The sequence below is a fragment of the Pseudopodoces humilis genome, chromosome 20 (genome assembly GCF_049639895.1).
Source record: "Pseudopodoces humilis isolate 2021_Gansu_Grassland_sample_001 chromosome 20, ASM4963989v1, whole genome shotgun sequence".
NCBI classification, from domain to species: domain Eukaryota; kingdom Metazoa; phylum Chordata; class Aves; order Passeriformes; family Paridae; genus Pseudopodoces; species Pseudopodoces humilis.
The window spans coordinates 4,653,468-4,678,951 of record NC_142219.1 but is presented as its reverse complement, the minus strand read 5'-3'; the positions used below and the strand labels follow the sequence as shown (position 1 = coordinate 4,678,951).

Below are 25,484 nucleotides of genomic sequence, written 5' to 3'. Positions count from 1 at the left end.
GGGGCTTGCGCGCCATGGGAGCGGACCGGAAGTGAATGGGGCGCTTCCGGTTTGGCGGCGCGGCCGGGGCCGGTCCCGGCATCCCTGAGCGAGCGGGCGGTCCCGGGTCGGGAGTTCGTGAGCGGGCCGGGGGCCCCTGAGCGGGCCGGGGAATCCCGGTGTTGCCACGATGTCGATGTCGCACCTGTACGGCACGGACGGAGACGATGGCGTGGAGATGGAGAGCTTCGAGGTGTCGGACTGGGACCTGCAGAACGAATTCAACCCGCACCGGCAGCGGCACCGCCAGACCAAGGAGGAGGCGACCTACGGCGTGTGGGCCGAGCGCGACTCGGACGAGGAGCGGCCCAGCTTCGGCGGGAAGCGGTAGGGTCGGGCTGGGACCCCAGGAGCTGCCGCGGCCTCGGAGCTTCCCCCCGTTCCCTGCAGCTTCCCCCCGTTCCCTGCAGCTTCCCCCCGTTCCCTGGGCCTTTCCCGGCTGTGAACACCCACCCAAGCAGCCCATCCCGCGCCGGGGCTGCCCTCGGGACCCCCTCAGCTGTAGAGATTTTGGCTGTGCTCGCTCCCTGCAGCGCGGGGGGAGGATGGAAATTGCCTGGCAAAAGCAGGGTTAAACAGCTCCTTTGATATCCCATTTTTGGGGGGTGGAAGGCACAGCAGCTGCCATGCTCCTGTAGAAATGTGTCCTGGAGCAGAATTCCCTCTCGTTTTGCAGCTCCAGGGATTACTCTGCCCCCGTGAGCTTTGTCAGTGCTGGGCTGAGGAAGGCGGCGGCTGAGGAGCTCTCGGATGAGGACTCGGATGATGATGAGAAGCCTGTGAAGCAGGAGGAGATTCCCAAGGAGTTTGTGCCCAAGAAGTTAAAAACAGTGAGTTCTCCAGGAAATTTACTGTTCTCTGTTTTACATTTATGAAACTCAGGCTGTGGTTGAGGGCAGCAAAATTGTAATAGAGCTCTAAAAAAGGGAGAAATAATTAAACTAGAGACACAAACGTGTCATTAAGGGAAGTGTTTGCTTTGATAAAAATACATTAATGAGACAAAAATCAGAATAGTAAATCATTGGTACAACTGTACATTGATATAAAGGTTGTGTGTCTTTGGGCATCAGTCCTTTGGTTTTTCTCAATATTCCAATTATGACCAATTTTGGTCAGTGGAGGTTTAAAGAAGAGAATTCCCGTGATTTGCTGCCTTTCAGAGACTTCAGTTTTCTACTTTCACAGAGTGGACAAATCCAGGCATGTTATAGATTAAAACTCAAATCTTTGTTTTCAGTTAAAACCAGAAAGATTCAGCTTCAGCTAAATCTGGTTGTGGAACCTGAGAACTGTCAGGTTGTCAGCCAGAGTTTTTCAGGATTTTCCTTTCCCATTTGAGGAATTTCAGGAATCTCCATAGGTGCTTCATGGATGCACAGACGAGGTTCCAGTGAGCTGGGCAGTGTGGGGACAGCAGAATTTCTTCTGGGAAGAACCTTCTGAGGGATTATTGGTTATTTGAAGCCTCAGGGCTGCAGGTTTTTGTGTGTTTGTTTTTGACAGGGTGGAAATTTCAAGCCCAGCCAGAAAGGCTTCGTAGGGGGCTCCAAGTCCTTTGTGGATTTTGGCAGCTGGGAGAGACACACTAAAGGAATTGGACAGAAGCTTCTCCAGAAGATGGGATATGTCCCTGGAAGGGGTCTGGGGAAGAATGCTCAAGGTACTGTCAGTGTGTTTGGTGGTTTATTATTAACTGGGGATTTGGAGGAGAGGTTGGATTCCTTAAAGAACTGCCAGTCCCAGGTGGCTTCAACTTCTTTCTTGTTTTCCTGCCAGTGATCTGGGCCCTGTGGTGAGAGCCAGGGGTGTTCAAACTGACCTGTGGTCATTTTCTCCCCTGGGTATTTTACAAGAGAAAAATAGCAAGAAAAAAGGCAGTAAATTCCAAAGGCAGTCATCTCACGGAAAAGGAGATGCTGTTTTATGTGGCAGAATAAAAAGGCAGTGAAACGTGGTTGGGAATAAGGCTGTGCTTTGGCAGTTTGCTGTGTGCTGGGATTAAGTGATTTTATAGGGAATTGGTGATGCTGGAAGTACCACGGTGCTGGAGGCAGTGCCAGGGAGGGTGTTGGTGCTGATCTGGTAACTTGCAGGGAAAGCCTGGCTGTTCTGCTCTCTCCCAGTGCACAAACTGCTCCTCCTGACCCCATTCCCATCCTGCCAGGAATCATCAATCCCATCGAGGCCAAGCAGAGGAAAGGCAAAGGTGCTGTGGGCGCTTACGGCTCTGAGAGGACCCCGCAGTCCTTGCAGGACTTCCCTGTGGTGGACTCAGAAGAGGAAACTGAGGAGGTATTTCTGGAGTTCTTGCTGTTTCCCTGCTGTGCTGTGTGTACAAAATTCAGTTTTCTTAATTTCTGTGTCAGAGAAAACTGTTTGGACTCATTTTAGAAAAGAAGCCAAACACAGAGCACATAAGATTTCATTTAGTCACATCTTTCTTGTGACTGTAATGTTCTTTTCTGGCTCACTCTTATTTCACTAGCTTTGCTAGAATCCCTCCTTTGAAGAGTCCCCCACATAAATAGTCTTTGTCTTTTGTTTAAATAAAAAAAAAGACCAGGAACATCCTGTTCATTAATCCATAGGGTGGGTGACTGGCCCACAGCATCTGAGCTGGTTTGGCATCATCTTTTTCACTTGCCAGTTATTTCCTGTACAAATTCCTCATTGATTTGGTGGTTATTTTCATGTAGAAAGGGGCAGATTTGGGAGTGACAAAGAGCAGCCACCACAACTCTGCTGTTTTTCTCCAGGAATTTCAGAAGGAGCTCAGCCAGTGGCGGAAGGACCCGAACGGAGGCAAGAAAAAGCCCAAGTACAGCTACAAGACAGTGGAAGAGCTGAAAGCCAAGGGCAGGATCAGCAAGCAGCTTGCAGCCCCTCAGAAGGAGCTGTCCCAGGTCAAGGTGAGGTTGATAAGCCAAGAGGTGACCCCTGAGGAACAGTTTGGGCTTTTTGGTGTCACCAGCACATTTCAGCCACCAGTAACCTCAGTATAGCCAGTCCTAGGAACTGCCTGTGCAGCCTCATGGAACTCATCCCTGAGCCATGTAATAGCTCTGTGTCACCTGGATGTGGTGACAGATTAAATGTGAGTGTGTGTAGGGGGTTAATTGTAATTTAAGTTTAATTGTTTCACGTTTGTCATAATTAACACTCGTTTACTTCTGAAAGGACAGTTGTCCTTTTTGGGATTGTTTGAACCATCTGCTACCTCAAAGGGACGGTAAGGGATTTGTCTGGTGTGCACTCAAATTATGAATCTGAAATTAAAGTGTCTCTGTAAAATTAATAGAAGTTCTAAGTGCAATAACTCATAGTGTAAGTAATGGCAAGATCACTGCTTGTAGAATCATTCAGTGAAACTGGGATGAGATGGGGAGATTTCTCTCTGTTTCCAGATTGTCTTACTCGTTCTAACTCCTTGTGTCTGGAGAAGGCCATTGTGGAGGCAATCCCCTCATTCAAACACAGTGTACATTAGCAGCCTCCTGGAGTAATTAAGGCCCTCGGAAATCTCCAGATTTCAGTTTGAAGTCAGGGATTTTCTCCTTTTTTGAGAATGAGGGGTTTTTTTGCAAGAGAATTTGTTCTGTGTGCTGGCAGGTGATTGACATGACGGGCCGGGAGCAGAAGGTTTATTACAGCTACAGCCAGATCAGCCACAAGCACAACATCCCAGATGACAGCCCCCAGCAGCCCCTGGGCAAGGACTCCAAGCCCCAGGGCTTTGCCCTGCCCGAGCTGGAGCACAACCTGCAGCTGCTCATCGACATCACGGAGCAGGAGATCATCCAGAGCGACCGGCAGCTGCAGTACGAGAGGGACATGGTGGTCAACCTGAGCCACGAGATCCAGAAGATGGCTGAGGTGCTGTCTCACGAGGAGAAGGCCATCAGCAACCTCAGCAAGGTGCTGGACATGGTGGAGGAGTGTGAGAGGCGGATGCAGCCGGGCTGTGAGAACCCTCTGACCCTGGATGAGTGTGCAAAGATCTTTGAGACCCTGCAGGACAAGTACTACGAGGAGTACAGGATGTCGGACAGGGTGGACCTGGCAGTGGCCATAGTTTATCCTCTCATGAAGGAATACTTCAAGAATTGGGATCCCCTCAAGGTGTGTGTTGGTTTGAGTTACCTGCAGTCCTCACTTGATGGCTCCAGTAATCTTTGTTACCTTGTCTCAAGTGTCCTGGTCTAGTGGGAGGTGTCCCTGCCCATGGTGGAATGAGATGAGCTTTAAGGTCCCTTCAAATCCAAACCAGTCTGGCGTTCTGGGATTCTAAATTCCTGATCAGTCGGGAGAAAAATAGACCAAGTGAAATCCTTTACTGTCCCCATTCTCAGACATTTGCTGGGTGAAAATTTAGGAGTTTGTAAGGTTAAAACCAATCCCTTTTATGAGTGTTGAGATGAAAAATTTGGTGAAAAACAAATCTCTAGCTGTTGTTTTTTAGCAAAAGCAGGAGAGATTTTTCTGTCAGGTATCAGAGATGCACAGTCTGTTCTCAGTGCCATTTAGGCTGGGATTGAGTCTGGATCTCTGTACACCTGGAAAAGTTCAGACTGTTCTCTCCCTGGAGGTGTATTAATACTGTAGGGTGGGATTTTTCTCTGGCAGGACTTTACTAAAAGTCATTTAAGAAATAACAGATGTGGCACTTGGGGCTCTGGGCTGGTGACAAGGTGGGGAGAGGTCACAGGTTGGGCTCAATGGTCTGGGAGTTTCTTTCCACCTTCAATAATTGTGGGATTCTGGAATTAAGCCTGCAAGCTCCTGGCTTGCCCTAAGAGGAGTTGAGAAGGCTGGCTGTGCTCAGCACACCATCAGTCTGCTCTGTGCAGATCCCAGCTGGAATTAATGGAGAAGCATACAGACCATTTGTGCTTTATCATTCCCAGGACTGTACATATGGCACAGAGATCATAGCCAAGTGGAAGAGCCTTCTGGAAAACGATCAGCTGTTATCCCACAGTGGGCAGGACCTGTCAACAGATGCTTTTCACAGGTAAAGAACAAATTATTTTTACTTTGTGCAGCATCTTCCTGTGCTGCTTCCTTAGGTATGGAAAAGAGGGAGACACAAGGGAGCTTTTCCCAAGGATTCCCTTGCTGGGCCTGTTAAAATCAGTTTGCAGCTACAGAAAGGAAGCAGCTTTAACTAACAGCTTCCATTTGGTTTGTTTAGGCCCAGGTTGTAGCTTTGAGCTTCACTTTGATTTGTTTGGAGTTTCTTCCCAGACTGATGTGGGAGATCTGGATGCCCTATGTCAGAAACATCGTGGCACGGTGGCAGCCGAGGAACTGTGGATCCATGGTGGATTTCTTGGATAGCTGGGTGAATGTTGTTCCTGTGTGGATACTGGATAACATTCTGGATCAGCTCATCTTCCCCAAGCTGCAGAAGGAGGTGAGAGGAGAGGGCTGGGGAGAGCAAAGCTCTGAAGCAGTGTTTGAATTCCAACTGGAACTCCCAAACACCAGTGTGCAGCCTCTGCCGATGGATTGAGGCGTCGGGGCTTGCATCACAGCTCTTTGTGCTTAAAAAGAAAACTTGCTACTGGTGGCTGGACTCAGTTAATCTTTCCTGTCGTGCCCCAAGGTGGAGAGCTGGAATCCGCTGACGGACACGGTGCCGATCCACTCGTGGATCCACCCCTGGCTGCCGCTGATGCAGGCGCGGCTGGAGCCGCTGTACTCGCCCATCCGCAACAAGCTGGCCAATGCCCTGCAGAAGTGGCACCCCAGTGACTCCTCTGCCAAGCTCATCCTTCAGCCCTGGAAGGATGTGTTCACTCCCGGCTCCTGGGAGGCTTTCATGGTCAAGAACATCGTGCCTAAACTCGGTGAGACAATAGACAGTGCTGGATTTTGGGAATCTGCTGGTGGCACCTTCCCCCTGACACCAAGGAAAGATCCTTGCTAATGTGGGTGCCAGTGTTACATCAGAGATTGTTGTTAGTGAGGTTAGACCAAGCTTGCCTTTGATTTTCTGCTACCAGTCCTGTGCAGAGGCAGAAAGATTAGAGAAATATGAGGAATTACTCTGGTTATTCTCTAGATTTTCTGTCTTATTTTTTATACATCATCCATCTCCAGCTGGTAGGAATATGAGAGGTGTCAGATAGGACCAAGCTGTGAGGTGTCTCTCTGTTACTCCTGAATTGGTCTGTTCTAATGTTTCACCTTGAGTTTTGTAATGCAGACTGGCTCAAAGGTTAAAAAATAGTCAAGTGTTTTTAGTTTGTCAGGTCTGGCAGCAATTTGTAATCACTGGAAGCGGAAATGCACCATTTTATGGCAGGATCAGCCAAAGATCCTTGCTGTCCCTTAGGATAACAAAAAGGTGGTGCTCAAGTTCTTGTATTGGTAGTGAAAGAGGTCAGGGCACTGAGTGAGGCTCTTTTCTAACTGTCCTCTCCTTTCCCAGGAATGTGTCTGAATGAGCTCATCATCAACCCTCACCAGCAGCACATGGATGCCTTTTACTGGGTGATCGACTGGGAGGGGATGATTTCTGTCTCCAGCCTCGTTGGGCTGCTGGAGAAACACTTCTTCCCAAAGTGGCTGCAGGTGAGACACTGAGGGCTGAGGAAGGAGGTTTAATTAACTGGGAAGTGTTTTAGTGATTCCTGCCCAGGAATTGCAGTGCTGGTGCTGAACTGGGCTGGTTTCCACTCACAGCTCAGTAGTCTTTGGAATAGTTCCTCCTTTCACTGACACTCGGTAATAAACCAAGTGGTAAGTTATGCCAGGAGAGATTCAGGTAGGACATCAGGAGGAATTTCCTCATGGAAAGGGTGGTCAGGCACTGGAAGGGGCTGCCCAGGGAGGTGATGGAGTCCCCGTCATTGGAGGTGTCCAAGGAAGGCCTGGCTGTGGCACTCAGTGCTCTGGGCTGGTTGATAAGGGGCTGATTGGCCACACATTGGACTCGATACTCTTGGAGTCTTTTCCATGTTAAATGACTCTGGGATTCTGTGGCAGAGAGGCCTCTCCTGCACAAACATCCCTGTGCTGCCTTTGACCCGTCCCTTCCTCTGCAGGTGCTCTGCTCTTGGCTCAGCAACAGCCCCAACTACGAAGAGATCACCAAGTGGTACCTGGGCTGGAAGTCCATGTTCTCAGACCAGGTGTTGGCACATCCCTCCATCAAAGACAAGTTCAATGAAGCCCTTGACATCATGAACCGGGCTGTGTCTTCCAGCGTGGGTAGGTGGCTCATGGGGGTGGCTGTGCTGCTCTGGGCTGCCAGCACAGTCAGTGTTGGTCCTGGGGGGCTGACTGGAGCATGGCCCTGCTGGCAGCACAGCAGCAGCTCCCATGAGCAGTGAAACTCAGTGGGCTCTGCCTTGCTGTGTCTTGAAAGAACACCTCTGAGGTGCTGCTCAGTAGTTCTGGACTGCACTGAAGCAGAAACAGATTTTTGCTGGCTTGCTGGGCCATCCTCTTCCAGCCTTACCCTGTCAGTCAGACATCATCCTTTAGGGCTTGACTTCTAAAGCTGTCATTATTGGGTATTTTTTTCTTTATGGTGAGATAGATACAGGTTCTTATCTTTACAGCAGTTCCCTTCCCTTCCACATGACTCTCCCTAAGACCTAAAAGTGATTGTTGGGAATTCACTGTGAGTTACATTGTATAAAAGAGAAGCCAGTAGCACCTGAAATTTGCCCTCTTTCCAAAACTGAGAACTCCCCTTCTGGGCCCAAACTTGAACACCACACTCCTAATGTCTTGTTTGACTTCCCAGATGGAGCTGCTTCCCTCTGGGAACATCTGAGGACCATGTTCTCCCCATTCTCTCCCCCAGGTGGGTACATGCAGCCGGGCGCCCGGGAGAACATCGCGTACCTGACGCACACGGAGCGCCGCAAGGACTTCCAGTACGAGGCCATGCAGGAGCGGCGCGAGGCCGAGAACATGGCCCAGCGCGGCATCGGCGCCGCCGCCGGCTCCGTGCCCATGAACTTCAAGGACCTCATCCAGACCAAGGCCGAGGAGCACAACATCGTCTTCATGCCCGTCATCGGGAAGCGGCACGAGGGCAAGCAGCTCTACACCTTCGGCAGGATCGTCATCTACATCGACAGGGGCGTGGTGTTCGTGCAAGGGGAGAAGACCTGGGTGCCCACCTCGCTGCAGAGCCTCATTGACATGGCCAAGTGAGGTCTCTGTGCCAGGGGAGACCACCTGGGTGCCCACCTCACTGCAGAGCCTCATTGACATGGCCAAGTGAGGTCTCTGTGCCAGGGGAGACCACCTGGGTGCCCACCTCACTGCAGAGCCTCATTGACATGGCCAAGTGAGGTCTCTGTGCCAGGGGAGACCACCTGGGTGCCCACCTCACTGCAGAGCCTCACTGACATGGCCAAGTGAGGCCCCGCTGGGGACTCTGTTGCCACCATAAATAAGTTCCAGGTTTGTAAATAGTGACAGGAGCTGGATGCCAGGATGGTTTTTATTGGAAAAATTGTTCAGGCAGTGGCAAGAGGATGGAGGGCCAGACTTTCCCGACCTGGGAACCCAGGCTAAGGGAGAACAAGCAGTGCTGACACTGTAATTGCCACCTGGGACAGAGGTTTACCAGCAGGTTAGGAGAGATCACATTCTCTGCTCCAAGAGCCGAGTGAGGGCTGGCCTAGCTGAGTCCTGTGAGTCTCTAGTGACAGATGTCACAGCTTGTGCTGTGTGCTGTGCTGGCAGTGAGTTACTGTCCCCACAACATCCCTCACACAGTGGGCTCCTCTTTGCTGCACACAGCCAGGACCTGTCCCAACTCTCTCTGCTGTGGGACTGCAGTGGTTAAGAGCACAGAGGTGAGGGAAGGAATCCTAGCGCTTTTTTTCCTGGAGGGAGCTGACCTGGTGGTTCTCGGGACTGATCAAGAGCTGATTTCAGCAGCAATCAGAGCTGGGAGCTTTTTCCAAGCCTGCACTGGGAACCAGATCCCAACACCTCCCACTACAAACCGCTCAGATAATTTCCCCTTCCTGATGCTTTGAAATGTGTGTAGGACATGCAAAGGCCTTGAATTGTTGTGGAAGTGGAGGGAATCAAAGAGCAGTCACTGCAGTGCTAATGGTTCTCAAGGCAGGTTTTGGTGGAATTAGTTTGCTGTAGTTCAGCAAGTGTAAGTCAAAGCTCAGCTTTACTTTTTGTTAAATAACATACAAAAATGTCCCATCACCTCAGCATTCAGGTGCTGCCACTTTTGACAGAGCCTGATGCTACTTGAGCTCCATCTCAGCTGCCCAGAAGCTTCCATGGGAAGAGTTGTGGATCCCAGCCCTGCCACCACAGGGATGGTCAGGACTTGGCAGTAGCTCCCTCCCCCTTCCTGATGATCTCCAGGTCCTCACAATCTTGGTACATCGGCTCCTCCACGAAATCCCAGACCTCAGAGGAGAGCTCCTGCAGTTTATCCAGGGGAAACCAGTGCACGGAGGTGTCATTGAAAGTGTCCAGGTAGCGGGGGTGACTGGGGAGTGCCACTTCCTCCACTCCTTTCAAGACCTAAAAGATCATTTGGGGAAAAATTTACAATGCAGAAGCCCCCTCCTGCAAAGCTGAGCCAGTGAGGATCAGAATGGTGTTACATTACCCTCAGCCCCTGTGTGCAGGATGTTCTGCAGATGTTCAACAATCCTAAAGTGATTAGCTTTTATATTATAGTGCCTAGGAAAAAGGTTTTAAAAATACCCCCCTTCTTCTTTTCAGTGGCACTTCAGTTCCTTTCTCATTAAAAGATGTGTTGTCAACATGAAACGATAGTGTTAAACTGCCTCATACCTTTGCTATGTAAGAATAATCTCTCTCCAAGATTCTGGACAGCAATCTGCAATAAGAGAAGATGTTCCTGTGGATTTGGACAGGTTTTCTGCATGGGGGTGGGACAGAGAAGGGGGGAGAGGGCACACGACTGAAAACTTCATGGCAACAAAAATGTGCTAAACAGGGAAGTTCCTGTCGGAAACAATAAAGCAGTGGGACAGAGAAGAGGAAAGCAGGGTGGGAGGCACTAGAGCCTGTCCAGGGTGTGCCCAGACCTCTCCTCGATTCCTCGGAAGCTGTTCCCGATGATGACCAGCTTGGAGAGCGCCGCGGGGCTCCAGTTGCTCCACAGCAGGTTGTTGTACAGGGCCTTCCCGCAGTGCACCATGTAAAACAGCGTGGCCGCGCCCTGGACACCGTGCTTCCCCTCCTGCCCGGGACCCGCCGCGCCCGTCACGGCCGGGCCCCGTCCGCGGGCCCCCGCGGCTCCCGGCCGCTCTGCCCCGGGGGTCTCCTCACCTCATTCTCCGGCAGCAGGCGCAGCCCCGGCGCCCGCAGCGCCGCCGCCTCCCGCGCCGAGAAGGCCGGGTCGAACAGGGCGCAGCGGGCGGGCGGCACCTACGGGGACGGTGCGGGGTGAGCGGGGAGCGGCCCGGCGCTGCCCCCGCTGCTCCCCCCCGGTGCCGGTGCTCACCCGCAGCTCCTCCAGCAGCAGCAGCAGGAAGGCGAGCTGGTAGCGAGCGGCGGGGCAGCGCCCGAAGCGGCCCAGCCCGTAGCACACGCAGCGGGCGGGCGGCTCCGCGGGGCCGCTCAGCGGGGCCCGCACGGCTCCTGCGGGCGGCGGGGTCAGCGCGGCGGTGCCGGGGATGGATGTCCCCGCTGTCCCCGCTGTCCCCGCTGCCCGCACTCACCGGAGCTCGCCGCCCAGAAGCCGGAGCTCAGCAGATCGTCCCTGCGGGGAGAGCGCGGCGTTAGCGGGGCCAGACAGTGCCCGGCGGGGAGCGGACACGCGGGCCGGGGCCGGGCACTCACCGCGCCTCTCGCAGCCGCCGCAGCACCGCTTCGGTTCCGGGGCCGCTTTCCCCTTCTTCACCCCCATCCTCCTCCTCCTCCTCCTCCTCCTCCTCGCCCCGGCCCCGCCGCCGCCGCCGCCGCCGCGCGCGCCCCGCTCGCCACCCGCCCGCCGCCGCCGCCATGCGCGCGGTCACGTGCGCGGTCACGTGCGCGGGGGCGCGCCCGGAACCGGCGGCGGGAGCGAGCGGGGAGGAGGTGGGGGGGGACGGAATCCCGGAGCATCCCGGAACCGCCCGGAGCATCCCCGAGCCGGCCCGAGCCTCCCGCAGCCATGTCCCGCCCCGCCGCGCCCGGCCCCGCGCCATGGTGAGCCCCGAGCCCCGCTCCCGCCTCCCCGCCGCGCCTGTCGCCGCCCCGGGAAGCACCTCGGGCCCTTTGCCCCCAGCCGTGGGGGAGATCCGGCTCGGTCCCTGTCCCTGGGTCGCCCCAGGGCCGTGGAGGGGCGGTCCGGGAGCGGGTCCAGCCTCCCGCTCCTGGCCCGGCAGCAGCGCGGGTTCCCCGGAGCCAGCTCGGTCCCAGCTCGGTCCCAGCTCGGAGCCAGCTCGGTCCCAGCTCGGTCCCAGCTCGGTCCCAGCTTTGCTCCCAGCTTTGCTCCCAGCTTTGCTCCCAGAGCTGGGCTGTTCCTGCCGGAAAAGTCCCGCACGGAGCTCGTTCCGAGCTTGTGACGTGGTGCTGGCTGACAGGACAGGGTGGAAAGTGTTGCTGAACACGCGTTCAAGAAATGATGAGCAGAGTGGGATCCCGTCTTGGGAGGGACCCCGCTGTCTCCGGCTCCTCGGGAGCTCTTTGGGATGCGCATGGATAACACTTCTCGATAATTATCCCGTGTGCTGAGGGTACAATATCTCACAAATCCACTTCTCCTTCCACGTGTCTGAGAGGTGGAGTTATAGAACCTATTTTAAACTCACAAAAGTGGTCAAATTTAGTCGGGAGGGACCTTCTTGGTGCTGCTTTTGGGTGTAAACTCAGTGTGACTGTGCAAAGAATCATGTCATATATTTGCAGTAATATACTGTAATATTTTACAAGTAATATTTGCAATAACCTTTTGTTGCTCTTCCAAAGAAATAGAAAGGCGAGGGAGAAGGGTAACAGTTTTCAAACACACAATAATTTCTGCCAATGTTTTTTAGGTGGAATTACTTTTTCCTTTATGATGGCTCAAAAGTGAAGGAGGAAGGGGATCCTACAAGCGCCGGGATCTGTTATTTTTACCCTTCCCAGGTAATGTCTGCTTTATTTCAGTACCTGTAAAGGGATGCTGATGGTTCTGGATCAGGAAGGGTCGGGCTTCCAGCTGATTTGGATTAATCCTTACTTCACAAAAATTTTAAGTTTTATTTAAGTCACAAAAGTTTTAAGAAATTTTTTAATAAATCCCAATTATCAATTACCTCTGGGTAGAGCAGGGCTGGGCTCCACCAGGCTTGGGGGCACAGCAGTGGGGTTACACTCTGCTCCCTCCCTGAGGAATGGGCCAGCACAGCCCAGGTCTGGCCTGGTGTTATGAATAAACACATATGAGGGATAAAAGTCCCTCTCCATAAGTCCCAGGTCCTTGTGCTGCCTGGAAAAAAGGAATTCAATTATTTTTCTCCCAGGAATTTGCCTGTTCTACTGCATTTGATTTATAGAATCCCAGAGTTGTTAAGGTTGGAATAGACCCTTAAAATCAAGTCCAGCCAGGAACCCAGCACCCTCTTCACCACTAAACCATGTCCCCAAGTGCCACACATTTTCTAGACACTTCCAGGGATGATGTCTCCACCACTGCCCTGAGCAGCCTGTGCCAATGCCTGACAAGCCTTTCTGTAAATTGAGTTGAAATGATAATTACTTTTTATTTATACCTGAAAACAGCAGTGATTTTTGTTTTATTTTCCCTGAGTTCTTTTAATGGGAAGTTAAAGCCTTTGCTCCCTGGCAGACGGTCCCGGAGCAGCAGGAGCTGCTGTGTGGGCAGATGGCCGGGGTTGTTCGCTGCCTCACCGAGATCTCCGGGGCCCCTCCCAGCCTCATCCGCCTCAGGAAGCTCAAGTTCGCCGTGGTGGTGGATGGAGACTTCCTGTGGGTGAGTTCAGGAGCTCTGGAGCAGTCACAGAGTGAAAACAGCCAGGGACTGAAGGACTGGACCCAGACAAAGAGGGTTTATTTTTCAGGGTGTGGGCTACACCTGGAGAGAGCTGGGGAGGGTCCTTGCAGTGCACAAATTTCATTGCAAGGTAACTTAAATTCTGTTTTCTGTGGCTTGGCAGTCGCTTCAGCTTCCTGCAGAAAAATTTCAAGTACCTCATTCCTATGCCCACACCCAAAGGGATTTCTTAAGATGTTCCTGGCTGGAAACAGAATCCCAAAATCCCAGATTGATTTGGGTTGGAAGGGACCTTAAAGCTCATCCATTTCCACCTTCTGCCATGGCCAGGGACACCTTCCACTTGCCCAGGCTGCTCCAAGCCCCGTCCAACCTGGTCTTGGATGTTTCCAGGGGTGGGGCATAACAGAATTCCATGTGCTGCAGTTTGTAAGGACACAGTCACTGTTTGATAGTCTGATTGTTCTTTTCTTCTAGCCCTCAGCATCCCCAGAGCTTTGTCAGTGTCCACAGACATTTGGTATATAAAGAGCAGCATGTGGCAGTTGTGACAAAAGTGCCCCAAACCATCCCCTGGGAACTGGGCTGAGGCCAGTCAGCCCCATTTAATTGGCACTGCTGCTTCTGTTTCAGCAACTCAAAAACTAAATGGAGCATCATAATAAAAATAATGAGTTATTTTGAATATTTTCAAGTACTTCATTTCAGGAAAATGTTCTTAGCTATTAAAGCATCAAGTTAGGTCATCTAACGTGGGAAGGGAGTGTGTCTGAAGCGCTGCATTTCTGATATTTATTTATCCTGTCTGTGCCAGGGCTCTTGTGTGGGTATGTTTGTGTTCCCTTTTCCTGTGCCTGTGATTCCGAGGGCTGTTTGCCTGCACAGAGTTGCCTGTCCTTGTGTGAAAGTGATGAGAGTTGTTCTCACTTGTCATGCCTGAGTTCTGTCAAGGCAGCGTTCTCCATCCCTTGCTGTGCCTGCTGCAGGTTCTGGGCTGTGCTGTGGAGCTGCCTGACGTGAGCTGCCGGCGGCTCCTGGAGCAGCTCATCGGCCTCTTCACCTTCTACCAGGGCCCCGTGCGTGGTGCATACATGGTAACGAGGGACTGGGGACATGGGGACATGGTAATGAGGGACTGGGGACATGGGGACAAGGGACTGGGGACATGGGGACATGGTAACGAGGGACTGGGGACATGGGGACCTGGTAACAAGGGACTGGGGACATGGGGACAAGGGACTGGGGACATGGGGACATGGTAACGAGGGACTGGGGACATGGGGACATGGTAACGAGGGACTGGGGACATGGGGACACGGTAACGAGGGACTGGGGACATGGGGACATGGTAACGAGGGACTGGGGACCTGGGGACTTTTGGGGAGATTTAAACCCTTCCTGAGGTGTCCCAGCTCTGCAATGTTCCCTTGTGTTGCCTTCCTCCTGCCAAGGGTCACACATCCAAGAAGTGGGACCTGGAAAAGTGAGCAGGTCATCCCTGCCATTGCTCCAGGGTCCTGTGGGGCTCTGCTGAGCCTTTCCCAGGTGGTCACCCTAAGCAGTTTGCCCTCAGTGTTGTCTCCCACCTTTTCCTGACCTTTTCCTGACAGGCTCTGGCCCACATGGATTGCATCTCCCATCCCAAGTGCATGGACACTTTGCAGTGACAGTGTGGGGGTTTCTGTCACCCACAGGTGTTTTCCCAGGAGGAGCTGAGCAGGGAGTGGGACAGGTACATTGAACACATCCAAAAAAACACCAGCGACCTCCACAGGATCTTCAATTCCCTCTGGCATCTGGACAAAACCAAGGTAAGAGCCTGTCCTCTGCCTCTAGACCTGCCCCAGTGCCACTGTGCTTGTTTATTTGCTGCTTCAAGGTTTCCCAGGATTCTGTGGCCTCACTGCCCTGGCTCTCCCTGTCCAGGTGGATCCCCTGCTTTTGCTGAAGGCAGCTCTCATCCTGCAGACGTGCCAGCGCTCTCCCCATGTCCTGGCAGGCTGCATCCAGTACAAAGGCTTGTAAGTAACCTCCAGGTGTTCCCTGGAGGGTAAAATCCACCCCTTTCCAGGGCTTGGGTCCTGGAGTGCATCCAAGCTCAAGGGCTGTTCTTGGTTATCAGCAGGACCATCAGAGCTTCAGGCCAGGCAGTCCCTGTCTGTCCTGTGTCACTGAGACTGAGTGGTCTGTGCAGTCATGGGATCATGCAATGGCTTGGATTGGAAAGGATCTTAAATCTCATCCTGTTCCACCCCCTGCCATGGGCAGGGGCACCTTCCACTCCTCCAGGTTGTTCCAAACTTCATCCAGCCCAGCCTTGGACACTTCCAGGGATTCAGAGGCAGCCACAGCTTCTCTGAGCAGCCTCTGCTAGGGCCTCACACCCTCCCAGGGAAGAATTCCTTCCCAATATCCCGTCTAACCCTGTCCTCTGGTAGTTTGGATCCATTGCCCCCTGTCCTGTCACTCCAGGCCCTTGTGAACAGTCTCTCCAATGTGCTCATCACCATGAAGGAGTTCAAGACTTGGATTTTAGTAGAAATCTGCTGCTTTTGATACGCAGCAGGATGTGAGGACTGAATTTCTGAGGCTTTTTAGGGGGAAGTCACCAAGGAAAAGGGAGATGAGTGGATGTTGTGCTTTCCCAGCAGTGTTCCCTCTGCAGTTCAGTGCAGGTGTGTCCATCTGTCCCTGGGTTTGTCTGACCTGCTGGCCAGGACCACTGTACTGACAGGAAGTGCACAGGCGCATGAGCCACGGTTCCCCAGGATAAATTCCAGTTTCTTTCAATCAAAGATGACTGAAAGACTTCAAGGAAAGCCTCCAAGGTGGCCTTGAAAGACAGGAGGTGGGGAATTCCGAGAATTCCTTGGCAGCAGCACTCAAGTGCCATTTTTCTTTGGCATGAACTGTTCCAGTGACACCTTTTACGAGCACTGGAAATGTGCCACAGGGAGAGCATCTGCCAGGGAGTGACCTCATAGCTGCAGGCAGGACACTGGAGTGAGTCACTGCAGCACCTGAGAGTGCAGGAACCTGGACATTTGACTTGAGGAGGGACTTGGGAGCCTTGTGCTGCACCAGGGTGTGTCACCTTGTGTCTCTGGTCTGTCTGGTAGAGGTATTTTGTCACCAAACACCATCAGAGTTCTCTGAACTAATGATCTGTAAGTTCCCTCTCAAGCCAAGCCATTCTGTGCTTGTGTGACTTTGCTTTGTCCTTTCAGGATTGTGAGCACCCAGCTGCCACCTCCACTCACTGCCAAAGTCCTCCTGCAGGGCAGCGAGTCCCCAGGCCAGGTATGCTGCTGAACACCTTCCCTGCAAGCAGATCCCTGCAAGGATGTGGTGTGGGAGCTCTTGCCACACACATCTGGCACGTGTCACCATGGGGAAGGACAAATGCTGGTGCTGATGCTTAAAGCTTTTCTTAGTTATGATTGAAAAAGGTTCCAAGACTTCTGCACTAGGAATCATCAGTTCGGGTTTTTTTTCAGTCTTTAACTTACTGAATATGTGTGATCTCACCTATGTGATGTTTTGACTGGCTTTTTACACAAGTTATGGTATTTACTGGGAAGTCCACCAAATGAGTGTCTGAAGGGGACAAACAGCAGTTTTCATTTGCTTTAAAACTTGTCAAAAGTTTTATGTGATCAAGATCTTCTATAAAAAAGCTGTCGGTGTGCAGATATGAAGGCAACCTTTGCTGTTCTTCTGCTTGAATGAAGGGAGTTTCTGTGCCCTGAGCAGGTGGTGATGATAAATCTGGGCTCTGTCCTGACTTTTAGGTGTATTTTGGTTCTTGGGAAGCTCCCCTTGGCTTTGAGAGCTCCCTAAGGACCAAAACCCTTCCCAGCACCAAACAGAGCCAGCATTTGCTGGGAGGTGGTGCAGGGTCTGCTGCAGCCTTGGGGGACTGGGAGGGTGACAGAGGTGTCCTTATCCATCCACAGAGCTGATTCTTGGCTTTTGTTGCAGAGTGAGCCCAGAGCTGAGGAGTCACAGGAGTCTGGTGAGCATCCAGCTGCATCCTATGGGCTGCCTTCCCTGCATGGGAGCACGAGCTGGTTCTCTGGGATTCATATCCAAGCTGTGCTGGGTGCTGGAGTTATCTCCAAACTCTCCCAGAGGGTGTTGCTGCCACCAGCCAGCCTGTGCTGTGTAATCAGAACCAGCTCCTTCTGCTGGGTTTGCTCTTTTGGGTTTTATTCCAGTTCTGTAGATTCCCAAGCATGCCTGCCTTAATTCCAGCTCTCCATGTGGCCACTTGGCCACTGCCAGGCCCTGACAACAGATGGCTGGTGCTTGCAGTCCAAACCTCCAGCCATCCCCTCTCAGCATCAGTGTGGAGATGATCTGCCAGGATGGAAACACTGAGGGGAAATGTGACTGTGTCAGGCATGAAGGGTATGAGCAGGATGGGAAAATGCTGGGAGAGTAGGAAAAGGCTGCCCTGATGAGGTTTGGTTTCTGTTTTTGAAGCTGGGACATGTTCACTGAAGCCTCACCCCTCCCCTGCTCTTGCAGAGTCTCTGCTGCCTCCGGGCGTCCGGATCATCCCGGTGTTCCTGACAGGAGAGGAAGTCTCCGTGCTCCGGGACTTCCCAGTGGAGTGGATGGCCAGGTGGGAAAGCAGCCTGACCCAGGGGCAGGATTTGCAGCAGGAGCTCACACGAGGCACAGTGTCCCTGTTGCCATTGTCACTGTTTTCCCTGGAACTCACTCAGGCTCTGTCACGGCCTTTGGAGCTGCCCGAGGCCCCTCAGGCTGGGCAGAATTCCCGTGTCCATATCCCTGCTGTGAGCAGCCTGGGGCAGAGCTGCTTCCCCAGACCAGCTGTGATCTGTTGTCCCTCAGCTCACAGCACTGCTCTGTGGACAAGGGAGGGGCATTCCCAGGAGCCTGCAGTGTCAGATTCCCAGGCTTTTCACCTGTGTTAGACCTCAGCCCATCCTGTTCCCAGGTCTCTTTGTCGCAGGGGATGGATCAGCCATTGATCAGTGCCAGGAGCCAGTGGGGTTATCAGCTGTGGGATAGCTCCACACAGATCCTGCTCAGTGTTTAATCCATTTGTCATCTCCCACTAGGTCACCCATGTCCCCAGCAGGCCCCAGAGGAGAGGAGAGTGCTCTCTGCTCCCAGGCAGTTCCAGAATCAACAGGAGCTCATGAAAACCAAGCCCTGGATGGAATCTCTGTGCAGGAGTCCCCTGAGGATGCTTCAGGCACACCTGCCCCAGGAGGTGCTGTGCAGTTGGGCAGCTCTGCAAGTCCTCTGATGGACTTCTCTGGAATGGGAGCCAGCACAAGGAATTCTCCAGCTGCAAACCTGAGTGGAGCAGGCAGTGAAGGCTCAGAACTCGGCAGGAAAACATCCTTCCCCTCAGAGAGCGACACAGAGCAGCTCCCAAGCCCTTCCTCACTCCAGACCGAATGTGCTTGGACTAGAGGTCCATACCTGGAAGGCTTTTCCTTTCCCAGCCCTTACACCTGGGAGCAGGAGAGCCAGGACAAGGGGGAATCCCCTGCGGATTCTAATGTCGGTCACTGCGCTTCCCAAAATTCCCTTTCAGTCAGCCACAGTCCAGCTGTTCCCTTTCCTGCCCGGGAGCTGAGCAGAAGAAAATCCAGTGAGCAGGACAAGCCACGGACTGTGAGCCAGGACCGTGTGTCTGGAGGAAGTGGCAGCACAGCTGGTGGCCACGTGTGGGGCTTGGACTGTCCGGGTCCTGCTGGACACCCGCAGCTCCAGAGCAGGAGGCAGCTGCTGCTCCCAGGGGTTCAGGAGGCTCTGCCCAGTGACCCTGCAGGGGACAGGCCATGTCCCAGCAGCGGGGAGGGCAGCTGGGACAGGCTGGGTGGCAGAGGGGGTGAGCCAGCCCAGCTGTGCCTCTACGTTCACTGCATCCAGGGGCTGGTGCTGTCGCTGCTGGCCGAGGAGCAGCTGCGCAGGGACCGCAGCGCCGTGGAGGATGTGGTGAGTGGGAAAGCTCTGCCCCACTGCAGCTGCCCTGGTGGGGTCACAGCTGAGGAGGGAGCATTGAACGGTGCTCCCCGTGCCTCCATCACCTGCTCCGAGCTGTGCCGGGCTCGGCAGCCGCGGCTGCGTGGGAGCTGTCGGAGCAGGGACAGCCGCGTCTCGCAGGCAGCTCCCGGTGCTGCTGGTGTCTGGCAGTGCCGGCACCGGAGCAGAGCGTGTGGGTGTGACAGACAGCCACGGGCTGCCAGGGGCCTGCGCTGGAGCTGGGATTCGCTGGGGATCCCCGTTGGTTCGGTGCTTTTGGGGAAGCGAGGTTGGTTCTGTTAAACCCCCGCCCTAAGCATCGCCGCCTCTCTCTCGGGGAGCAGCGCAGACGTGGCTGGCAGCGGGTCCCAGAGAGGTTCCCTTGGCTGTGGGAGCCTCCAGGCTGCTCCCTGGGGCTGGGGAGAGGGATGCCTTGTGGGTGCTGCACCTGGGTAACACCAGAGTAATCCCAAATTTCCCTGTGGTGGGATTTGGGTGCCCAGGATCCCCTGTGAGCAGAGCTAACGGGGCTGCAGGGGCAGGATGTGCCGGACCCCCATCTTTCCTGGGAAGCATCAGCTGCAGAGCTGCTGCCTGGCCTCTGCCTCCCTACCAGGAGCTGAGTCAAAGCTGCAGAGCCCTGTTTGATATGCCAGTTGCCATAGGAACAACCTAATTTCCTTACCCAGCCAGACTGGAAGGTGGAGGGAAGCTCAGACTAATGCAGAGCCTCAAGGTTGCTCCTTCCCCTCGGAGCTGTGGGACACCTGGGGCCCTGGGAGCTGCGGAATGACTGCTCTGCACAGCAGGGCTGATGTGCCTGGGTTGGGATTGCTGCCAGATCAGCTGAACCCAGAGGTGCAGCCGGGGCCCTTTGCACCAGATGTGGCACTTTGTCCCCTTTCTGCTCGTCTGGAACAGCAGGGGGGACACAGGCAGGTGGGAATTGTCACACTGGAGAATCCCTGTTGCACAGGGAGGGATTGCACAGCCCATTTTCCTTGATGTCTTGCCCTGGGGCTGACAAGCTCTCAATCCATTCACGTTCCTCTTTCCCCAAACATCCTGCTTCCATCTCACGTAGCCTTGTCATGGACCTCACCAAAACTGCACTGTCACACAGCTTGGATTTCAGCTGTGACTGGGCTCTTCTGCTGCTCCCTCCCGTGGGTGCAGGTTGTTATCCCTTAGGAGAGGTGCCCTGCATGTCCCATTGTCCCAGGAGGAACAGCAGTGTCCCAGGAGGTGCAGCTGGGCTCTGCTGCTGGTGGATTTGAGGCACAACCTCGGCTTGTCTGTCCCTTTGTTTATCTATAGGTTAAAAATGACCCTCAGCTCTCGGGGATGTCAAAGCTGAGTTATAATTAATGGTTTTTTGAATGCTTTGAGGCCCCCAAATGACACCATAGAAGGGTAAAATATGCTACTTGTGCAGCTGCAAACCTCTGGGAGGGCGGGTTCCATCCCAGACTTTCCCTGTGGAGTGGGAGGCTCTTGGCCTCGCCTCCTGCTGCTCTTTAGGTCTTATCCCTCCAGTTCACTGCACAGAAAGGAAAATCTGTGGCGTGACAGGGGTCAAGGGTAGGCCAGGCACTGCCGTCCTGCTGAACAAAGGCTTGATCCTCTCCCCAGTAGGGGAAAGCACATTGGCAGGATGAGGATTATGGAGTTAATCTTCCCAGGAGTGGTGGAGAACCCCTGCCTGTGCCCTGCCTGTGCCCAGGGAGCCTCAGCATGATCAGGGCCTCTGGGCTACTGCAGAACAGCAGCTTGGCATTCATTTAGTGCATTGTTGTGTGTTTGTACTGCCTGGTGTAAGCAAAGGAATGTCCCTGGCTGGGGATGTAAATCATGTGAAATGAGCCCTGGAGAGTAATGGTTGATAGTAAATTAATGGGGCCTCGCATTTTCCTGTAATTAGTAGCATCAGGTGGCTTAATGGCTGATTTTCAGGTTGAAGGGCCCTTTTCTGAGTCGTAGAATCCCAGACTGGTTTGGGTTGGGAGGGACCTTAAAGCCCATCTGGCTCCAGGCAGGGACAGCTCCCACTGGACCAGGTTGCTCAGAGCCCCATCCAGCCTGACCCTGGGAGCTCTGTGGCTTGTCTGCTTCCCTCTGTGCCCAAGCTTCCCAGGCATTCTACATGGGAAGCTGCACAGCAGAGCGAGGAAGGGTCCGCTCCTTCTGTCACCTGAACTCTCTCCAGCACCTCCTTGAAGGCCAGGTGAGGCTCTGAGCTTTGCCTTTCCCTCTCTACCTGCAGTACCACAGCAGCCTGGCCTCCCTGAATGGCCTCGAGGTTCACCTGAGGGAGACTCTGCCCAAGGACTCCTCGGCCTCAGCCAGGACAAACTACACCTTCACACACTATGACTGTGTCCAGAACGTCCTCACGGGTGAGCCTTCGTCTTCTGGGAGGGAGCAATGAGGAGAATGGGGTTTATGGGAACATTTCTTTGTCTGTTGGGATTGAGGGTGTCCCCAGCCTGTTGTGCAGCTCCAGAGCCTTTTCCTGCTCAGTGAAAGGGGGCACAGTGCAGAGTGGGTTTTTAACACCTCCTTTCTCCTGTCGTGCAGCCAACTTGCCCCACACCCCCGGGCCCCTGGACCGGCACTTCCTGAGGGCAGCCACACTCATCCACTCTGACTTCAGCCAGCTCCCCACGGCCTCAGAAGTGATCATCAGGTAAGGGGTACCCACAACCCTCCTGTCCCAGGCTCAGAGGTGGTCACAGGAGGGCAGAGCCCCTTTCCAAGGCTGCCTGGGTTTCGACACAGGTTGTGACCACACCCAAGTCACCTGGCTTTATTCCCTGAATTTGCTTTGACTTGTGGGTTCCTTCATGCTCTGCCTCGATGTTGAGAGGCTGCAGTGGCACCAGGAGGGTGGACTGAGGGCACAGCTCAGTGATGCCATGGCTTGGATTAAGATGCAGCACTCACACAATTGCCAGTTCCTGGCACCATGAGGTTCTAAGACGCAGTTTTAAATTTAGCTGTTCCTAATAAATTTGTGTCTCAGCAGGGAGCCAAAGGCACCCAGAATTGGCAACCTAGATGTTGTTTTCTTGCACGGCTTGTTGGGTTGGAAACACACTACAATGTGCATGGCAAACTCAATTGTGATGCACCAGGCAGGATGGTCTCTTATCACAGCCAGGGCCTTTCCCAAAATCCAGAGCCTTTCCTGACATCCAGAGCCCTTCCCCAGGCCTGGGCTGAAGTGAACACCCCTTTCCTTAACTCAGCTGGGAGTGTACAGATCCCACCCACCTGTTCCTGCTTGTTTGTCCAAAACATGATGAAATAAAGATGCTCCTGGGAATTACAGAGTTTTGCTGCTCTGGCACCGCTTGCCAAGGGAATGTGAATCACACACTTCAGTGCTGGAGGACTCCTCGTTTAGCATGAGCTTTGCTGGCTCCTTAAATCCAATCCTAAACTGACTGGCTAAGCTGGCGTGTTCCCTGTTACCCCGAAAAAAGCAACTCCATGTGTGAATCAGCCTGAGTAACAAGATGACTAAAACTGCTTTCTTTTATGGAGAGTTGTCACAGAAGGGTGTCAGCAAACATAGCAGTTGCTGCTTTCCTCCTTCGAGGAGGAATCCAGGGTCCTTGGCTTTGCTCCCTGCCAGCCCTCCTGCAGGGAATACTCCAGGAGGGGGGATTCTTAGTCTTAATTAAACTTTTTAATCACGGCTTTGGTGGTGACTGAATCTGACTCTTTTCTGAGCTTCATCACACCTGTGACTGAACACATGGTTCCTGCTGCGAGGTGCTGTGCTGGGATTTGATTGTGGCCAGAGCAGTGGGAGAGGAGGAATGTCAGGCACGAGGAGTGTTCCAGGCTCGTGGTGGGCTGGTAGGAAGGGGAATCTTTGAAGCGTGGCCACACACGGAATCCCAGAATCATTAATTTTGGAAAAGCCCTCCCAGACAATCATGTCCAACCTGTGACCCATCCCCACCTTGTCTCCCAGGCCAGAGCACCGAGCTGGACTCGGTCACAGGTTGGACTCGATGGTCTTGGAGGTCTTTTCCCAAACTAGATGATTCTGTGATATCCCACTTTCCCTTTCAAGGATGCCAGGACCCTTTAGAAGGAGGGTCTGGTTCCCTGTAACCTTCAGGGTTTTGCTGCTTGTTCAGCTCCATGTTCCTGTGCTTTGACACCTGAAAGTCCCTCTCAAAACTTGGGAACCCAGTGCCCAGCTGTGAATCTTGCCCAAAGCTGTCAAGTTTCCTTTTCTTGCCCCTCCAGGAACGCCTCCACAGCCGTGTATGCCTGCCGGAATCCTGTCCAGGAGACCTACTTCCAGCAGCTGGGAGCTCCTCTCCGCAACTCAGGCGTCCCCAACCCGCACGACAGCGCCTTCAGCCTGCCCAGCAAGGCCAAGCAGAAGCTGTTGAAGCATGGGGTGAACCTGCTGTGAGCTGCTGTGCTCGGACAGCAGCTCAGCCCTGCAGAATGTTCATCTCCAGTAAGGATAATCTCAGCTGTTTATGCCAACAGAGGCAGGAGGCCCTGCCTTGCCTCTGTGGAGTCTCCAGCCTGCCTGGCCCTGAGGAAGGGACACTCCTTGCCCTGTCCTACAGCACGTTTTGGGCCAGTGCAGGTGTCACTGACAGCATTTACCAAAGACTGAGGGCAGAATGCAGCGTTTTGGGGTTTACATGGAGTTTACAGGGACTCTCTTGGTGCTCTGCAGACTCCCCACGTGCCTGGATCTGAGGTAAAGCCTCACCTTGCTCTGAGTTACACAGCCCCTGGGCAGTGCTGGCTTTCAGAGATGTCAGTCAGCCACTGTGCCTGCACTTGCCCTGGTCAGACTTTGCCTTTATTTATATCCCTTAATCCATGGGAATGATCCTAGTGCCTTACCTTGGTTAGCAGTGCCTGCCTGTTCTCACACAGGAGCAGAACAAGAGTTGCAGAGCTCACAATCTCCCTTTGGGTGCTCCCAGGAGGTTTTCACACCATAGGTGACTCTGGAGGGATGTCCCTGTCCCTCCACACCTCCCTGGTCAGTGATAGCCCAGCCCTGCCCTGCCCTCCTTGTGCTCCCTCCCTCCTGCTGCAGGACCTCGCTTCACTGCTCTTACTGCTCCGTTTGTCCACACTCCGCAGACCCCAAAGTTGCTTCTTAGGTGATGGGACCAAAGAGGTTTTGTATGCCCTCAGCAGCTGCTCCCTTTCTGCTCTGAGAGTGTCCCCAGTCATTGGTGGCCAGGGGAGCCCGTGGCTGCTCAGGCTGAGGGATGGATACGTGTGTTTGGCTGGGTTTGCTGCTGCTGCAGACACACCCCTCAGTGTGACTGTGGAAATAAAGGAGTCTCCAAGGCTCATCCTAGCACTGTGTCAGCAGCCAGAGTCACATTGTTGTCATGTTTGTGGTTCCTGGTGTGATGGGCTGGGTTGTGGGAGCTGTTTAGTTCTGTGCCAAGGGTGGTTCCTGCAGTGCTGGGGTTGAACAGAGCCTGTTGGTCTGATCATTCCTGCAGAGCAGGTGCTTGGAAGCTTTCTGATGGATAGATAGGTGACTGCTGTCACCAAGAGATGGTGAGCAGAGACATGAACGTGGGGAGGTGCTGAGCAGGCTCATTCCAGTGTCAGAGCTGGGCACAGGAAGGTCACCACTGCCACAGCTTCTGATCCCACTCCAGCACAGACAGTTCCCAAGGTCGCTCTGCCATCCCAGGGCTGCTCTGCAGACGTTTCTGGGAAGTTCAGAGGACTCCAGAGATGAGCCAGCTGCTTGCTCAGGGGTGGCTGGGCACAGATGCCACCCGTCTGCCAGCCCTGGCAGCTGAGGAGGTGTTTCAGCAGGAGCAGAGTCGTTTGGCACTGCTCCCATCCTGGGCATGGAAGGACTGTCAGGAGCCTGTTGGCAGTGTAGGAGTAAAAACTCCATGGGAAACCTGAGCTGGAGCCACTCTGGTGACCTCCTGCTTCAGTGACTTCCATGTGGAAGATGGCACAAGGTAAGGTGCTGCTTTCCTGGTGACTTCCCTGCACACTTCCACTGGGTGATGGACAAGCTGCTCTTGTTCTGGAGGGAGCATAGGGAACATTGTGAGGAAGAACATCAGAGAGGCTTCACAGGGTGAGAGAAGGCAGGAGGGATGAGGGTTGTGTGCTCTGGGATCCCTGCTCAGCTGAGCCAAGTGGCCTCTCTGGGAGATGCTGCTCTGCCTGTCCCTTCTGTGCCCTCAGCAGATCTGGGTTCCCTCTGCAATTCCCAGGACAGGAAGCACCAGGAGCAGCTCCAGCCTGCTCTTCTCCCTGGGGACATCTGCCTGGATCCTGCCTGGGCGCTTGGGAACTGGTTGTGCGCTGTAGCAGGAAACACAGAGAAGTGGAAGGAAAAGCCTGAGAGGGACAGGAGGGAGATTTGGCACAGCAGCAAAGCACAAACTGGATGGATGCTCCTGCCTGCTGCCGTCAGGGATCTTCTGCTGCAATCTGCTGAGCCGTCTGCCGGCCAGGA

General features: G+C 53.8%; 3 protein-coding genes across 5 annotated transcripts; 2 read left to right on the top strand and 1 right to left on the bottom strand.

Moving 5' to 3' along the window:
• Positions 1-49: 49 nt before the first annotated feature.
• On the top strand, positions 50-9,035 carry TFIP11 (tuftelin interacting protein 11). The gene is made up of 12 exons (XM_005524332.3): positions 50-366; positions 716-869; positions 1,546-1,702; positions 2,207-2,334; positions 2,799-2,951; positions 3,652-4,161; positions 4,947-5,053; positions 5,287-5,455; positions 5,648-5,891; positions 6,476-6,618; positions 7,092-7,257; positions 7,859-9,035. Exons 1-12 carry the CDS (start codon positions 170-172, stop codon positions 8,212-8,214), a joined length of 2,484 nt encoding a protein of 827 aa, XP_005524389.1. The 5' UTR covers positions 50-169; the 3' UTR covers positions 8,215-9,035.
• Positions 9,036-9,177: 142 nt separating this feature from the next.
• SRRD (SRR1 domain containing) lies at positions 9,178-11,015 on the bottom strand. Its single transcript, XM_088064961.1, has 7 exons — positions 10,852-11,015; positions 10,731-10,771; positions 10,514-10,650; positions 10,339-10,437; positions 10,095-10,249; positions 9,838-9,883; positions 9,178-9,561 (listed from the first exon to the last, which is right to left on the bottom strand). Exons 1-7 carry the CDS (start codon positions 11,013-11,015, stop codon positions 9,355-9,357), a joined length of 849 nt encoding a protein of 282 aa, XP_087921087.1. The 3' UTR covers positions 9,178-9,354.
• A 68-nt stretch (positions 11,016-11,083) lies between these two features.
• HPS4 (HPS4 biogenesis of lysosomal organelles complex 3 subunit 2) lies at positions 11,084-23,655 on the top strand. Of its 3 annotated transcripts, XM_088064959.1 has the most exons (15): positions 11,084-11,199; positions 12,030-12,120; positions 12,824-12,967; positions 13,056-13,118; positions 13,975-14,082; positions 14,683-14,799; positions 14,915-15,009; positions 16,216-16,288; positions 16,970-17,003; positions 17,519-17,615; positions 18,079-18,967; positions 21,258-21,390; positions 21,572-21,680; positions 23,258-23,477; positions 23,593-23,655. In XM_088064959.1, exons 1-14 carry the CDS (start codon positions 11,165-11,167, stop codon positions 23,427-23,429), a joined length of 2,160 nt encoding a protein of 719 aa, XP_087921085.1. In that variant the 5' UTR covers positions 11,084-11,164; the 3' UTR covers positions 23,430-23,477; positions 23,593-23,655. The 3 variants fall into 3 exon arrangements, with proteins under 3 accessions (XP_087921085.1, XP_087921084.1, XP_014109370.2); XM_088064958.1 differs by lacking the exon at positions 23,593-23,655 and having other exon boundaries at positions 23,258-23,567; XM_014253895.2 differs by lacking the exons at positions 13,056-13,118; positions 23,593-23,655 and having other exon boundaries at positions 23,258-23,567.
• Positions 23,656-25,484: the final 1,829 nt, after the last annotated feature.